A 13,624-nucleotide genomic window follows, 5' to 3' on the forward strand; every position below is an offset into this window, starting at 1 on the left:
GAACATATCCACTTATTCCAGTGATGCTGTCATAATTAACACCTTTTGTGGGACTTTTCTTTGGAAAGGTGTGCCTCACATTTTAGAATATCTTCAGGGGGCTGGCAAGATGGCTCTGTGCTTAAAAACTCTTGCTGCTCTTCCAGAGGCCCCGAGTTCAGTTCGCAGCATCTGTGTTCGGCAGCTCACAATTACCTATACTTCTAGCTTTAGATTTGAATCTTTTCTAGACTCCATGGGCACCTGCACACACCTGGCACACACACACACACACACACACACACACACACACACGCATAAAACACTCTTCAACTGATGGTGAGTTTTAATCTTTGTTTTGTATGTGCGTGCATGCATGTGGATTCTTGTGTGTGGTTCATGCTATGGCACATATGTGAAAATCAGAGGATAAATCTCAGGCGCATTCACTTTCTTCTTGTTTGGCTTTTCCTGTTATTGTAGTGTGTTTATTTGTTTGTGAGGCAGAGTCTTACTATGTAGCCCTGACTGACTGGCCTCAAACTCAGAGATCTGCCTGCCTCCACCTTAAAGTGCTAGGGTTAAAAGCATGCACCACCTTGCCCGGCCTCATATCCCACCTTGCTCGGGACAGGGTTTCGCAAACCTGTATGCCAGGATGACTGGTCACAAGCTTCTGGGATTCTGAGGACTCTCCTGCTGTAGGAGGCTGTGATTACAGACACACGTATGGTTACACTTACCTTATGTGAGGTCTGTGGATTCAAACTTAGGCTCTCGAACTTACATTCAAGTGCTTACTGGGGAGCCATCCCCCCAACCCAAATCTTATTCGTCGAAGGTAGAATAAAGTGAACACAAGGTGCTCCGCAGCCATGGTCCCTCTAAGCTCATTCATGGCTTCCTGTCACCTGTTCTACAGCCTTTATGACCGAGAACTCAAACTGAAGATCTTCCTTTTCCAAACCAGAATTTCTTCCATTTTTGTCCTTTTTCTCTTCCTTTGCTAGCTCCACAACCCTGGGTGGCACCTGTGAGCTCTCCCATCCCCTCCTTTATTGACCCATCCCCAAGCCCAGGCCATTTTGTTCCTTGAATAACCAATCTACCTACTTATCTCTACCTCTTTCTCATGCTCCTGGTCCATCTCTTGCCTCCCTGTCGTTCACAAGCTCCCAGTTCCTTCACAAACACACTGGTCTGTAAGCTCTTCCCTCCACGTTATTTAGAGAGCTTTCCATATCTCAAACCAGTTACATCTGCCACCGCTTCTACTCCTGTTTAAAATCTTGTAATGTAGCGAGTGTCGAATGGTGCCCAGATCCTTTGCTTCTTCTCCCAGCATCTCCCAGCCTACTACGCTAGGCTTGGTGGCAGAGTATAATCCCAGCACTTAGGAGGCTGAGACAGAATGACCGAGTTGGATGACACCCTGGACTAACATAGGGAGACTCTGTTTCCAGTCAAACAAAAAAGAATCAACTTCCCTATCTCTGCAGTGGAGGATGGCTTTGTGACCAGTCTTGACCAATAATAGCAAGAGGCAGAGATCATGTGCGTGTTCTGAAGCCTCATCCTCCACAGCAGTGCACATCTGCCTGCTGGAAGGCTGCCCTGAGACCACCACAGAAGGAAGTAAGGTTAGACCCAAGCACTGGAGGTAAGGCCTTGGGGAGGAAAATGGACACACCCCAGGCAAAGGCTAGTGCTGATTGCCTGACATCCTAGTGAAGAGATCTGGAATATTCCTGCTCAGTTAACCTGCTAAGTGAATACAGACACATGGAGGCCTAGTGAAAGGGCAGAGGGACCTCCAGTCAACCTGCAAGAGGATGAAAAAAATGTGTAAGTTATGCATTTGGTTTTAAATTACCTTATTTTAAATTATATCTGTCTCCCTCTTTGTGTGTGTGTGTCTTTGTCATCTGTGTATATACATGTGCATGGAGGTGCCTGCTGAAGCACCTCCATGCACCCCGGGAGTGGAGTTATGGGGGTGTGAGCTGCCTCGGAAGGGAATGGGGTCCTTTGCAAGCACAACAGGCATCTTCACTGCGCAGTTGTATTTTCAGCCCTCCTCCTCCTCACCTAATTTCATTTTTTAACCAAAATAGAAACTGTCCTGGCATCTTTAGGATCGGGATAACATTCTGAAATGCCCAGGTCTTGTGGGCCCTGACCTGAGTGTCATGCTCTCTTTGCTCCTTGGACACTCTGGCTTTGGAGACTTTGGGGTTCTATTGTGGTTTGGATCTTAAATATCCTCGAAAGCCATGTGTAGACGGCTTGGTTCCCAGGTGATGGTGTTTGGAGAGGGACTAGAGTGGTTAGGATTTAGGTTAAGTGCTATGTGAAGGGTAGACTGAGAACTCAGCCCCTTCCTCTCTGCTTCTCAGTTGCCGTAAAGTAAGCAGTTTGTTCTACTAGGATGGTCTGCCACAGGCTAAAGCAAATGGGCCAAGCAATCAGGTGCTCAAACCTAGAAACCCACGAGCCAGAAGAACCTGTCCTCTTTCTTTGTTTACCTCGGCTGTTTCGTCTCAGCAACAGAAAGCTGTCTGGTACTACTTGCATGTTCCTTTCTGCTGCCAGGCGCTTCCACCCGTCGCTCCCCTCACACACTTGCTTTTAACAGCTGCTCCATCTGCTCTCAGGGCAGCCTCACCATGGCCGGAAGAGCATCATTCTAGGCGCTCTTAACACCACGTGCTTCCTTCTAGACATTGGGCAACAGAAGTCTGTACTAGAACAGTGACTGTGCGGCTGTCTCTCCCAGCAGCAAACTACACGAAGGTCATCCATATCTCCATGCCACACCACAGAGTGACTCAGTGCCCAAATGCTCACTGAATTCATGAATAAGGTGGGCGAGAAATAATGGCTAATGTCTAAATACACAGGTGCTGTGACAACAAAGGGAGGTTTTGTTTACAGGGGACTTCCAGTCTGCTGCTGGAGGTTCTCCTAAGAGGAGGGTCCAAAGGTGCTGAACAGAAGCAGGAAAAAGTATACAAAAACGTGTTGAGCACTGGGGGAGGCAGCCTTAGAAGAGCATTGCTCTCGGTGAGAACTATTTAAGGAGAATACTATTTTGAATTGATAAATCCTTGTATGTTTGTCACAGAACTAATCATAGCTTAGTCATACATCTTGCTTCTTGGACTCCTCCACGGTCTTCCAGAATGAGTGGGAGATTAGAGGGGCAGACCTGAACACTCATTAGTTGCTGCTGATGGCTGCTAATCCAGTCAGGGCAGGGCTCAGCAGCTCTCTTGGAAACTACTACTCTGCAGTCCGACCTTAGGATGGGGCAGGATGAGAGGGGTAGGAGGGAGCCGCTAAGGTTACATTTAAGTGTGGCAGACTTCGAACCTCCTTTGCCTTGTGTTCACTGTAGGTTGTAACTTTCCACCTACTTCCTTTCCTCCAAGAAACAGAGTCCATGAACAATGAAAATAGCGGCAGGACCTGAAGAGCCTATTGGACTCTCCCCGTCCCTCCGCTCCCCAACCCCCCTTCCTACCTGGTCTTTTGCTGGTTTCCCTTGCAAACTGTGGCTCTTTCCCTCTCCAAAGAGACAGCGCTCTCTCTCCCTCTCTCCCTCTCTCTCTCCCTCTCTCTCTCCCTCTCTCCCTCCCTCTCTCTCTCTCTCTCTCTCTCTCTCTCTCTCTCTCTCTCTCTCTGTGTGTGTGTGTGTGTGTGTTTGGTTAAGAGTTCCAGCTACTTCTGCAAATGACTAAGTTTGTTCCCAGCATGTGCATGGTTCCTCACAGTCATCTACAAGCCAAGTCCCAGGGGATCTGACATCCTCTCCTGTAGGCACAGGCACACCTGTGATGCACAGATGCATGCAGGCAAAAGGCTCATACACATAAAACCTTAAAAGACAAAGAGTGAGGTAGGGTGGGTGGTGGAGAGGTGGCTCAGTTCCTGCTCTTGCAAAGGAGTTCAATTCCCAGCATCCACAGAACAGTTTGCAATTGTTTGTAACTCCAGTCCCTGGGGATCCAACACCCTCTTCTGGCCTCTGTTGCCATTAGGATGCAAGTGGTACATAAACTATACATGCAGGCAAAATACCTACGTAAAAATTAAAGGGGGAGGGCAGGTAACCGAGATGGCTAAAAGGATAATGGTGATTGCTGCCAACTATGGTAACCTGAGTTTGGTCCCTAGGACCCACCTAGTGGAAGGAGAGAACCAAAGGATGTCCTCTGACATCCTAAGAGCACCACGGCATGTGCATCCTTATACACACACAAAATGAAAATTTAAAATGCAGTGCACAAAAGGTGGAGAGTGTTGGCTGCATCTTCCCTTAGGAAGGTAAGAAGGGGTCAACGAAACTAAGGTGTATTACTAGTTTCAAAAGAAAGGACCTGTGCTGGGGGTACCTGGGACTTAAGATCCTTCAAGGGTGGGATGCCTGAGCCACTCACACAAAAGGACGGAGAGAAAACTAGAGAGCTTTCTAACAAAGTAAGAGGAAGTGTCAAGTGAGATGATGCCCCTAAGGCCAAACTCCCAACCCTGCAATTTCAGACAGTTGTGGTGAGGATCAAGCTGAGATTTTATTTACAGTTCCCTGGGAAGTCTTACAGCAGAGGGGCCATCTTTATTGCTTTAGGTTTATTGCCATGAGGAAGACTGAAGTCCTCAGCTGCTACATACTAAATCCAGTTCAAGCCCAAGGCTTTCCCCAGACCTTTTACAACCCCATCTTTGCCGGTGGCCCAAAGGGTGTCACTAAATCCCCCAAAGCACTTTGTTGTCTAAGGGCCACCTTGCCATATCTGCAATACTGCCAGCTCATTTCTTTCTGCCTTTGTCAACATTTGTCTTTCCCAACTTTATCCCCTCTCTGCAAGCAACAAAGTGTGACCCTAGTTCTAGATTTAAGTCCTCCACCTCCAGGCAGGAGGCAAGAGGCAGGAGGCTGCTTTCCAAAGATTATAATTAGTTTCTGCCAGGGCCGGCCTGGCTTCTATTAAAGAAATACTACAAAGCCCCTGTTCCCGGTGTAGGTTCTTGCCCCCTTGATGACATTTCAAGGCCCATTTTTGAGATACTCTCAATGTTTCTGTTAGCTGTTCCATGTTTTCTGGCTTTCAGCAATAGGGGGAAGAAATGTACGGAGCAGTGCGAGACCAAATGGCAGAGAGGCGAAGGCTCATGCCCTGGATTAGCTAGAAGGCCTAGCTCTAGGAAAGAGCAGGGGATAAGAGGGTGGGCGGGAGATCTACTTTCTCTCTTGTGCCGGTGCCCCACGGTGAAAGGATATGGCTTTGTTCATGCGAATCGCTACTCGAAGCCGGGACTCGTTGGTGGGCGGGGCTACCCTGATTCTGCGCGGTGCTGCGTGGGAGCAGGGTTTGGTTGGTGGGGATCTGGAGCTGATTGCAGGATGCAGGAAAGTGGTTTTCCAAAGGGTGCAATCGCTCCGCGATGGGTTCCCGCGTGCCGAACGGACTATTTCTTGGAATGCGATTTGTTCCCCAAGAGCGCATCTATTTCCATCACCGTTTGCGGCGTCAGCTGACTCAGCACCTTGAGAATGGGCAATAGAGAGGGCAGTTTTTGCTGGATCACCGAGTAAGGGCGTGATGAAGGCCCCAGTGAGACCCACTAAGAAAGGGTCTCAGCTGTTTGACAGCTTGGCCCTGTCTCCCTGGACTTTCCTTTGCAAATGACAACTCTGCATGAAGATCGGTCATTCAGTCCATTCAGGGTTAGACAGCATGGAAAGGGGAAGAGAAAGGAATTTTGTTTCTGAATCTCCAACTCACCTGTAGGGAGCCCAGATGTTCCATCAGCTGCTCTGCGCTGGACACCCCCAGTAAAACTGAGCTGACACCCTCACTTCGGAGACACCAGGCTAGGACCAGAGGAGAAAAAAGAAAAGGTCTAGGTGGATCACTGTGGGCACTCAGACAACAGAAGTGTCTGAAGAGGGTCCTCTCCAAGAACAAACTAGTCTAGAGAGAGGTTTAGGAAGTTTCAGGAGGCACGGCCCCTGCAGAGAGCCTCACCTATAGCTAGTTGTGCCACTGTGCAGCCTAGCTGGTGAGCGATGGGGAGAAGGTCCATCACTCTGGCTTGTTGCTTCTTGCCTTCCTCACTCTGCACTTTTTCTTTGAGCCACTGGTAGCCCTGGAAGCCAAGGAGAATCAGCAAAGGGCACTACCCTCCCTCTTAGACCACACTGCCACCTAGCTAACCCAGCCCTGCCTCCCTGAGCCACCAAGTCTGACCTTGACGGTGGATTTGCAAGTATCCGGAACTCGCCCATCATACTTGCTAGTAATGAGGCCGCAAGCCAGGGGAGACCAAGTAACTGAGCCAACACCTAAGAGCAAGAGGATTTGGTGTGGAACAGAGACGTATATCATGGGTGAAACAGGAAAGGGGGGACGAAGGGTCTGCACACCAATTTTGTGGTAGAGCTCAGGCAGCTGCATCTCCACCTTCTCCCTCTGGAAGAAGTGGTTCTCCGCTTGTTCACACACAGGAGGGATCAGATTGAACTGTCTGGCCATGGAGTAGGCTTCCTGGGTTGGTATGCAAAGGAGACAGGGGTCAGAGCAATCCTTTGTTTTCTTCTTTCTCAGTGCAGTGAGATATGGAGTAGACATGAGGAAAGAGAACCAGATAGGGAGTGTCTGTGTGTGTGTGGGGTGTGTGTGTGTGGGTGTGTGTGGGTGTGTGTGTGTGTCACATACCATGATTTCTGCAGCACTCCATCTGGATGTCCCCCAGTATAGGGCCAGGCCCTGGTTGATGACATAGGTCATGGCTCTCACAATCTCTATGTGCATAAGAGAGGAAAGGCCTTGCTTGATGTCTGATCCATGGACTCTTAGACTCCAGATCCATGGCACCTAGACTGCCCACCACAAGACCCCAGGCATGTCTGCGGTCATGTCTATTCTTCACCCTCGGATCTGAGCCTCTGCTATTGAGATTGGGGGACGTCTGAGTGTGGGAAGGCAGGCTTCCTGATGCAAGTTTGAGAAAGTGCCCAGTTTTGAAGGGCTGCCAGGTTTGGGGGTGCTGGTTCTTACCCTCCATAGGACTGTTAGGGTCTGAACGATTGGCGAATACTATGTCAACGTATTCCAGTTGGAGGCGGTCCAGGGATCCTTGCAAGCCTGGGGGGGGGGGAGGGGTAGGGAAAGGAAGGTAAACAGTACCTCAATAAAAATATCAGACCATACCCCCTTGACATGGTCAACTTAATCTTTCACTTCAGGACATCAGGAACATTCCTCTGGCCTCCATGGCTACCCACCTCAGGTTCCCAGGCACCGACTCTCACCTTCAATGATGTGTTTGCGACTCAAGCCACGCTCAGTTTCTGCCCTGTAGGAAAAGACTATGTCAAGGATGGGGGCTTATCTGGAGCTATGAAAAACTGAGATGGCATGAGTCCTTACCAGCAGGTGTGGAACAGAAATCCCACACTCCTATCCCACATACCACATATCCTTTGTAAGGCTTTGCCCCAAGTACTTACTGTCCTCCCCAAAAAATCTTGGTGGTGATCACATAGCTTGATCTCCTGGAAAAAGCAAAACGATATTTCCAGCAGAAAAATGATATTTGGTTGATCATGTCTCCAGTAACCCCTGAAAACAGCCTCACCTCCAACCTTTGCTCTTGAGGATGTTGCCTAGGGTCCTTTCAGCCCTGAAATAAAGACAACATAAGGGCACATATCTCTCCAAGATAGACCAATTTCTTCCTCTTCTCCAAGTTTGTCTTCTCTAGTAGAGAGAAGAGTGAGGAGGGAACAGGAACCACTTTGGAGTCTCTCAGCTTTATTTTGGACAAAGGCGAGGGGCTCCTGGAGCTAGGAGTGTATACTTTTTAATCCATTCCCCTATGTAGTGTATCAATTATGTACCAAGCCCTACTGTGGGTACTTGAGTAGAATACAACAAGGCAAGAGAAACAGGCTGGGGGGTTCTCTCCTTCTTCTGCCTCTGTAAAATTCCAGCCATCCTCATAAGCCCAGCTCTGTTTCTGTCTGTGACTGCTAGTCTATGGGGAGTCCTCTCATCAGCTTCCATAGAGTTGCTCACATGAGTCCCCTCTCTTCTTCCCTCCCGCTTTTAGAACAAGATCTCACTTTGTAGCCCAGATTGGCCTCAAATTCTCAATCCTCCTCCCTTGCCCCGCCAATGCTGGAACTATAGGCGTGTACCATCATGTCCAGCCTCCATAGTTCTGTTAGCACACGATTACCAGCTATGACAAGTCTGAAATTATTGAAACACCGTATAATGCTGGATCTTTCATATGTCCCTTGTTTGTATAATCACTTAGACTCTATATTTTTCAGGCTTATGTTGACCTCTTCCCAGAAACAGTGCATGCATTTTGCTGGCCTCCATGAAGGCTCTTTAGAAACAGTGCATGCATTTTGCTGGCCTCCATGAAGGCTCTTTAGAAGTCAGGTTCCATGGAGGTGGGAAGGCTCTGAGTTGGGCAACAAACATAGTTGTATGAAGCAGACATTTACTTCATGTCAGAAGATAGTACAAAGTGTCATGGGTGCTCACTGGTCAAGACCAGTTATGGGCAATTGGGTAAAGGCTTCTTGGGGGAGCTGACACTGAGCTAAGTCTTGAAGAAGAATGTTTATCAAAAACAGAGTAGGCCACATAGACTTTGACTACTCCCAATGTAAAGCCATAGGCATGTGATATGATGTGATGTGCTTGAAAATACAGCTTTGTAATCTTCAGGATAAATTTGTTGGTTTTATTTTGATGTGACTGCACAGTAATGTCTACTGACCTCTAATCCAGAGAGGAAAGTGTTGTGGGAACTACAATTCCCATAATACACAGGGTGTCTATTAGCCTGAAAAGTTGGAACTTTATTGTTTCCAGAATTCCTAGGTTGTTTTTTTTTTTTTTTTTTTTTTTTTTTTAAAGAGGGAAACAAGAATCCCTGATGTTCTCTTAATCTGCCTTCTAAATATAACTTTACTCTTTCACCCCAGTTCTTACTTTCCTGCCGCGTACACTTCAGCGGTGTCAAACAGGTTTACACCGTGCTCATAGGCTACTGTCAGGAGATCTTCTGCTGTCTAGGGAGGTGAGAAAAAGTTGAAGATGAACAGCTACCTTAGTTACTTCCCTGCCTGCATCTTAACCCACAGCACCTCAGCCCTGGTCCCGACATTTTCTGTTGCCCATCCTCCAGCTTTAGGTCCTTTACCCCGCCCCCATGCCCATCAAACCCACTTCTTATTCCCATGCCACAACCACCTGGACCCCGTTTCCTGGTCCCATCACTTATACCTCATCTGAGATCTGAGAACCAAATGTGACCCAGGTACCTACAAGAGAGAATTCAGACCCATGAGAACTGTGGAAGATAGGCCATAAAATGATGCCCCTTTCCCTTAGTTTCTATTCTAACTCACCAAGGCCAAGACAGGACACCCGGAGTCCAGACTTTCCTAGGTTCCTGCAGGATACAGAAGCAGCAGGAAAGGATGAAGCCTCCACTGGGGACTTGGATTATCAGTCCCCAGCTCCTGTCCTTCCAAGCCCTCAAGGGTCTCAGCCCAAAGAAACTAGACCCAATGGGCTGATGGGATGGACAGTGCTATCCCATAGCAGAGGCCCTAGGAATGTTGTTGAAAGAACAAGTAAACAAGGAGGCGATTGACCCTCAAGAGAGCCACTGTCCAGCACCTCTGTTTCCTCCTATTATCTCTGCCTTCAGACTTGTTTTTCTTCTGGGTGAGGTCCTGCCTGTGTCTGAGTGGTATCTGGGATGTGTGGAGTAGTGAGGCTTGAAAAATGTGACTGACTGTGGTGAGTTTGAGAACAGGCCCTCGGTTAAAGGATGCCATCCTGAAGGGTGACAGTGAAATGTAAACCAATATCGACAAGGCTTCAGTAAAGGCAGATGTGGTGATGGGGAGGCTTTGACAGGAAAGTCCAGCTCTCTCCCTCTCTTCACTGACTTCTGAGACTGAACTAGAAATCCTCCTCTTTCCAAAGCACAGATTAAACAGCCCTACTTTCTAATCAGGGCTGCTACAGGGAGAGAGGATTGGCTACTTCAGAGAACAAAGGTGGGTCACATTAATGACCTCAGCTCATTCCCAAGCAAAAGTGCTCCCCACCCTTCTTCTAAGAGTCCCTGGCCGGCAGTCCTCTGAGTTAAAGTAAAATTTCCACAACCATTCCCGCCAACTCTTGTCTTACGGTGTGAGGATGAAAGGTGTGGTCCATCCTTCCAAATGTCCCTTCCCTTTTTCCTGCCCTGATCCTACCCCGGAAAGATTGAGGGAGACTGGCCTCGGGGCTGGTGGGGGCAATATCTGGGTCAGGCGCCCCAACCGGCCAGAGTGAGATGCTGTTTCCCTCGCTCCTCTCCCCAGGACGCCAACCCAAGGACACTCCATTGGAGGGGGGCGGGGGAAAGCAGCCTGGAGATCCAGGCGTTCCCCGCTTTTTTACGGGTAAGGAGGACAACTCAGGGGTATCGTTTAGGTATGACAGGACTCTGTCAACCCTGGTAAACTTGATTTCAAAGTTGGGGGAACTAAAAGAGACTTAGAGAGTGAGTGCCAGTGAGAGAGAAGAGAGGGAATGAACCAGACCTTTAAGTTAAGTTTGAAGGGGTCTAGGCGGCTAACCCAGAAAGCCTCAGGGGTCCCAAAAGACAAGCGAATGGATAGGCTGCCCTGCCACCCCATACCTGTATTTCATGCCAGTGCTTCGGCCGGTGCTCTCTCGAAGGGCCCCAGCAGGTGCTGGGGGTCGGGGGATCACTGCAGCTCGTGACTTGGAGCCCGAACTTCCACCCCCCGGAGGGTTCCCATGCCCTCCGCCCACTGGCCCTCCATTACCGCCCCCAGGACCCGGTCGGGGTCCACAGAGACGGTCCTCACTGTTCCGGCTGCGAAGGTTCTGCTCGGTACACGCGATAGACACCTGCATGCCGAATAGCCAGGGCGGGGGAGGGGGCTCCGAGGGAGCGGGAGGAGGGAGCGGGGAAGTCCGAGGGCAGACACTGGGGTGGCAGTCGTGCGATCCCTGGGAGAGCGGGAAGGCTGAGGAGGCTGCAGCTACAGCCACCAAACGGGATCGGGCCCGCGGGGGCGGGCTGCTGGAGGTCGCGGGTTTTGCGGCGGGAAAAAAAAACCCGTGGGGTCGCCCAGAGTGGTGGGTATTCAGGTGCTGGGGGCTGTGATGGAGTAGGAGGATAAATGGGTAAGGATAAAGAAAAGTCGAGGACGATCTTCAAGGATAGCTACCCAGGAACAAGGGGTAGCGAAAGACGGGTGCCACTTCAGCTGGAACCGCTGCGGGACCGCTGTGCTCCCAGCGGCGTCGGCAGCAAGCCCAGCTCATTAACATGCAGGCCCCGCCCCTTCATCTGCATGGACCCGCCTGCCTCTGAGCTGAACACGCTGCTCATCTGCATAAGCTCCGCCTGCAGAAGCCTCCCAAACTTAAATAGTGTGCCTTGGCCAGACCATCCCGTTTTAGGAACGTGGTTCTCACTTTCTGTACTTGAAGCCTGTCAGCTTTCAGACTGGTCAGTGGTGTGCACTCCAGAGGGCGTTTTTGTTCCCCCAGAAAACTAGATTTGGAGACACTAATTGTCACAGCTAAAGGTAAGACAGGATGTGTGTACTACATCTATCAAGCGGTAGCAGCGGTTGCTGCTTAAAGTCTGAAACGCAACAAAGAATTATCCAGCTCAAGAGAAATCTGCTGGGAAAACCTCTTTACAGGCTTCAGGGATGTATGGCTACCCTTCTCATCTTTGTGTGAGTCACACTGGGCGGGGCCACAGGAACTCACACTCAGGCAGCAGAAGGTGACAAAAAGTTTATTATGTGTTTCTCACAGAGTCAAGCAGGGGATAAAACTGGCGAAGGCAATGGGTGGTAGGACCGTCAGGACGAAGCTCTTGGAGACAGGTAGGTGGAAGGGCTCACATTGCAACTAGTGAGATGGGCCCAGGCAGTCCCAGGTTCTTCTGAGGGCTGAGGTAGATGTTTTAGCCAGCTCGGGCAGAGAAGAAGGGCAAAGATCTGACATAGGAGTCTAGCCGGGATCGAAAGAGCTCACTTTGCACAGTTTGTCCCAGCGGGCACAGAGGATTCTTCACAACAAACTCCACATACAGCTGTGAAAAGGAGGGTGTGAGCCTGATTTGAGATACTTTTCATTTTCAGTTGTAAAACTGGTATAATCTCAGGAATTTAAGAACAATACAGGTAGGGGTGGGATAGAGAGATGGCTCAGGAGTTAAGAAAACATATTACTGCTTTTGCAGAGGCTACTCAGTGCCCAGCACCCATGTTGGTCAGCTCACAACTGCCTGTAACTCTCCAGGGGATGTCACCCTTTTCTGCCCTCCATAGACACCTGTGCTCATGTACACACGTACCCTCTACGCAATACATATAATTAAAATAAGAAATAAGTCATTTTTAAAAACCCACACAAGCTCTCCCTTAATGAAGCTATTAGTGTTAGTGTTTAAGGAGCTAAAGGCTCTGGAGAAAACTGAGTTCAAAACGGATATAATACCGAAGGATTAGGACAGAAAACCCGAGGGACTCCTAGGGCTCTGGGGAGAGAAGGGTTCCTCTGCTGACACTGACCGCACTGTAGATATGGTGTAGAACATCTCGAATAGGGCCCACACCCAAGTCGGTATTCATGACAACCTTGATTCCAGTGGGAGTCTCGTAGTAATGGAGTTTGTACCGGCTAGTTTGGAAAGACAGAAAGCCATCCTTCCTGCAGAAATGAGTATTAAGGCAGGAGTGGAATCACTCGCAGAGAAATGTTTGTGATGCCCTCAAGGTCAACTCCTTCCTATCCATATAATTTGTAGCAGCCACATTGAGTAAAAACACCTCCCACCATCCCCACCCCTCGACTTAATTGCTGCTGCCTCCACTCTCTCCCTGCTTTTAGACTATCCCTGCTGCTGGTGCTGCCAGCTTCAAGACTCTTGTTCCAGATTCAGCCTCTTTAACACACCCTCCCCTCTTTGGGGCCACATGCCACTTCCATTCCAAAACAATATCTCCTGTTCCCAAGGATAGCTAGCCCTCCCTTCGACACCCCTCTAAAACGACCGTACATGTCTAGCGGGGACATCTTGCTGACAAACGAACGAATGGAGAAGAGCATTCCGTACATCAGCTTGTACTCCTGGAGGAAGAGGCGAGAGAATTAGATCTCGGTTATGGAGGGGGACAGGATGGAAATACGAAGGACCTGGGATTTGGAGAAGGGGACTGAACTGGGACTTTGTGCGTTTGGGGATACGCTGGGACCCTCCGATCACCTCTTCCTTAGGGATCCCTGCTTGCTTCTTGCGGTGCCACTCGCTGTAGTGTAGACACACTCCATTCCGGTCAAAAAGGTACAGATTGTGGACAGTCATCTGCAAGATAGAGAGCCTTGCTCAGTGGCTTGCACCCAACTCTTTAGAACCTGGTTCTTCAGCCAGGTAATAACCCCACCCCCCGGACTCACCGGAATTGCTCTGAATGAGGGTGACAAGCTATTTCCGGTTTCTAAAGCCCAGCTGGGTCGCAAGCAGCACCCTCAAGAACCTTAACTCCGCCCCATAGTCTTACTAGACTCCGCCT

The 13,624-nt window shown here is 49.4% G+C and overlaps 2 protein-coding genes across 3 annotated transcripts; both read right to left on the reverse strand.

The window, feature by feature from the left end:
• Positions 1-4,531: 4,531 nt before the first annotated feature.
• Kcnab3 (potassium voltage-gated channel subfamily A regulatory beta subunit 3) lies at positions 4,532-11,361 on the reverse strand. Its single transcript, XM_034507224.1, has 14 exons — positions 10,702-11,361; positions 9,413-9,456; positions 9,288-9,325; positions 8,994-9,073; positions 7,621-7,665; positions 7,493-7,537; positions 7,295-7,338; positions 7,041-7,127; positions 6,699-6,784; positions 6,407-6,527; positions 6,231-6,325; positions 6,009-6,129; positions 5,766-5,854; positions 4,532-5,526 (listed from the first exon to the last, which is right to left on the reverse strand). The coding sequence occupies exons 1-14, from the start codon at positions 10,941-10,943 to the stop codon at positions 5,449-5,451; spliced, it is 1,215 nt and encodes a 404-aa protein (XP_034363115.1). The 5' UTR covers positions 10,944-11,361; the 3' UTR covers positions 4,532-5,448.
• Positions 11,362-11,825: 464 nt separating this feature from the next.
• Trappc1 (trafficking protein particle complex subunit 1) lies at positions 11,826-13,620 on the reverse strand. 2 transcript variants are annotated; one of them, XM_034506221.2, is made up of 5 exons: positions 13,509-13,620; positions 13,318-13,432; positions 13,111-13,181; positions 12,623-12,761; positions 11,826-12,141 (listed from the first exon to the last, which is right to left on the reverse strand). In XM_034506221.2, the coding sequence occupies exons 2-5, from the start codon at positions 13,414-13,416 to the stop codon at positions 12,013-12,015; spliced, it is 438 nt and encodes a 145-aa protein (XP_034362112.1). In that variant the 5' UTR covers positions 13,417-13,432; positions 13,509-13,620; the 3' UTR covers positions 11,826-12,012. The 2 variants fall into 2 exon arrangements, with proteins under 2 accessions (XP_034362112.1, XP_034362111.1); XM_034506220.2 differs by having other exon boundaries at positions 13,318-13,416; positions 13,509-13,617.
• Positions 13,621-13,624: the final 4 nt, after the last annotated feature.

This window comes from Arvicanthis niloticus, chromosome 6, assembly GCF_011762505.2.
Source record: "Arvicanthis niloticus isolate mArvNil1 chromosome 6, mArvNil1.pat.X, whole genome shotgun sequence".
Taxonomy (NCBI): Eukaryota; Metazoa; Chordata; class Mammalia; order Rodentia; family Muridae; genus Arvicanthis; species Arvicanthis niloticus.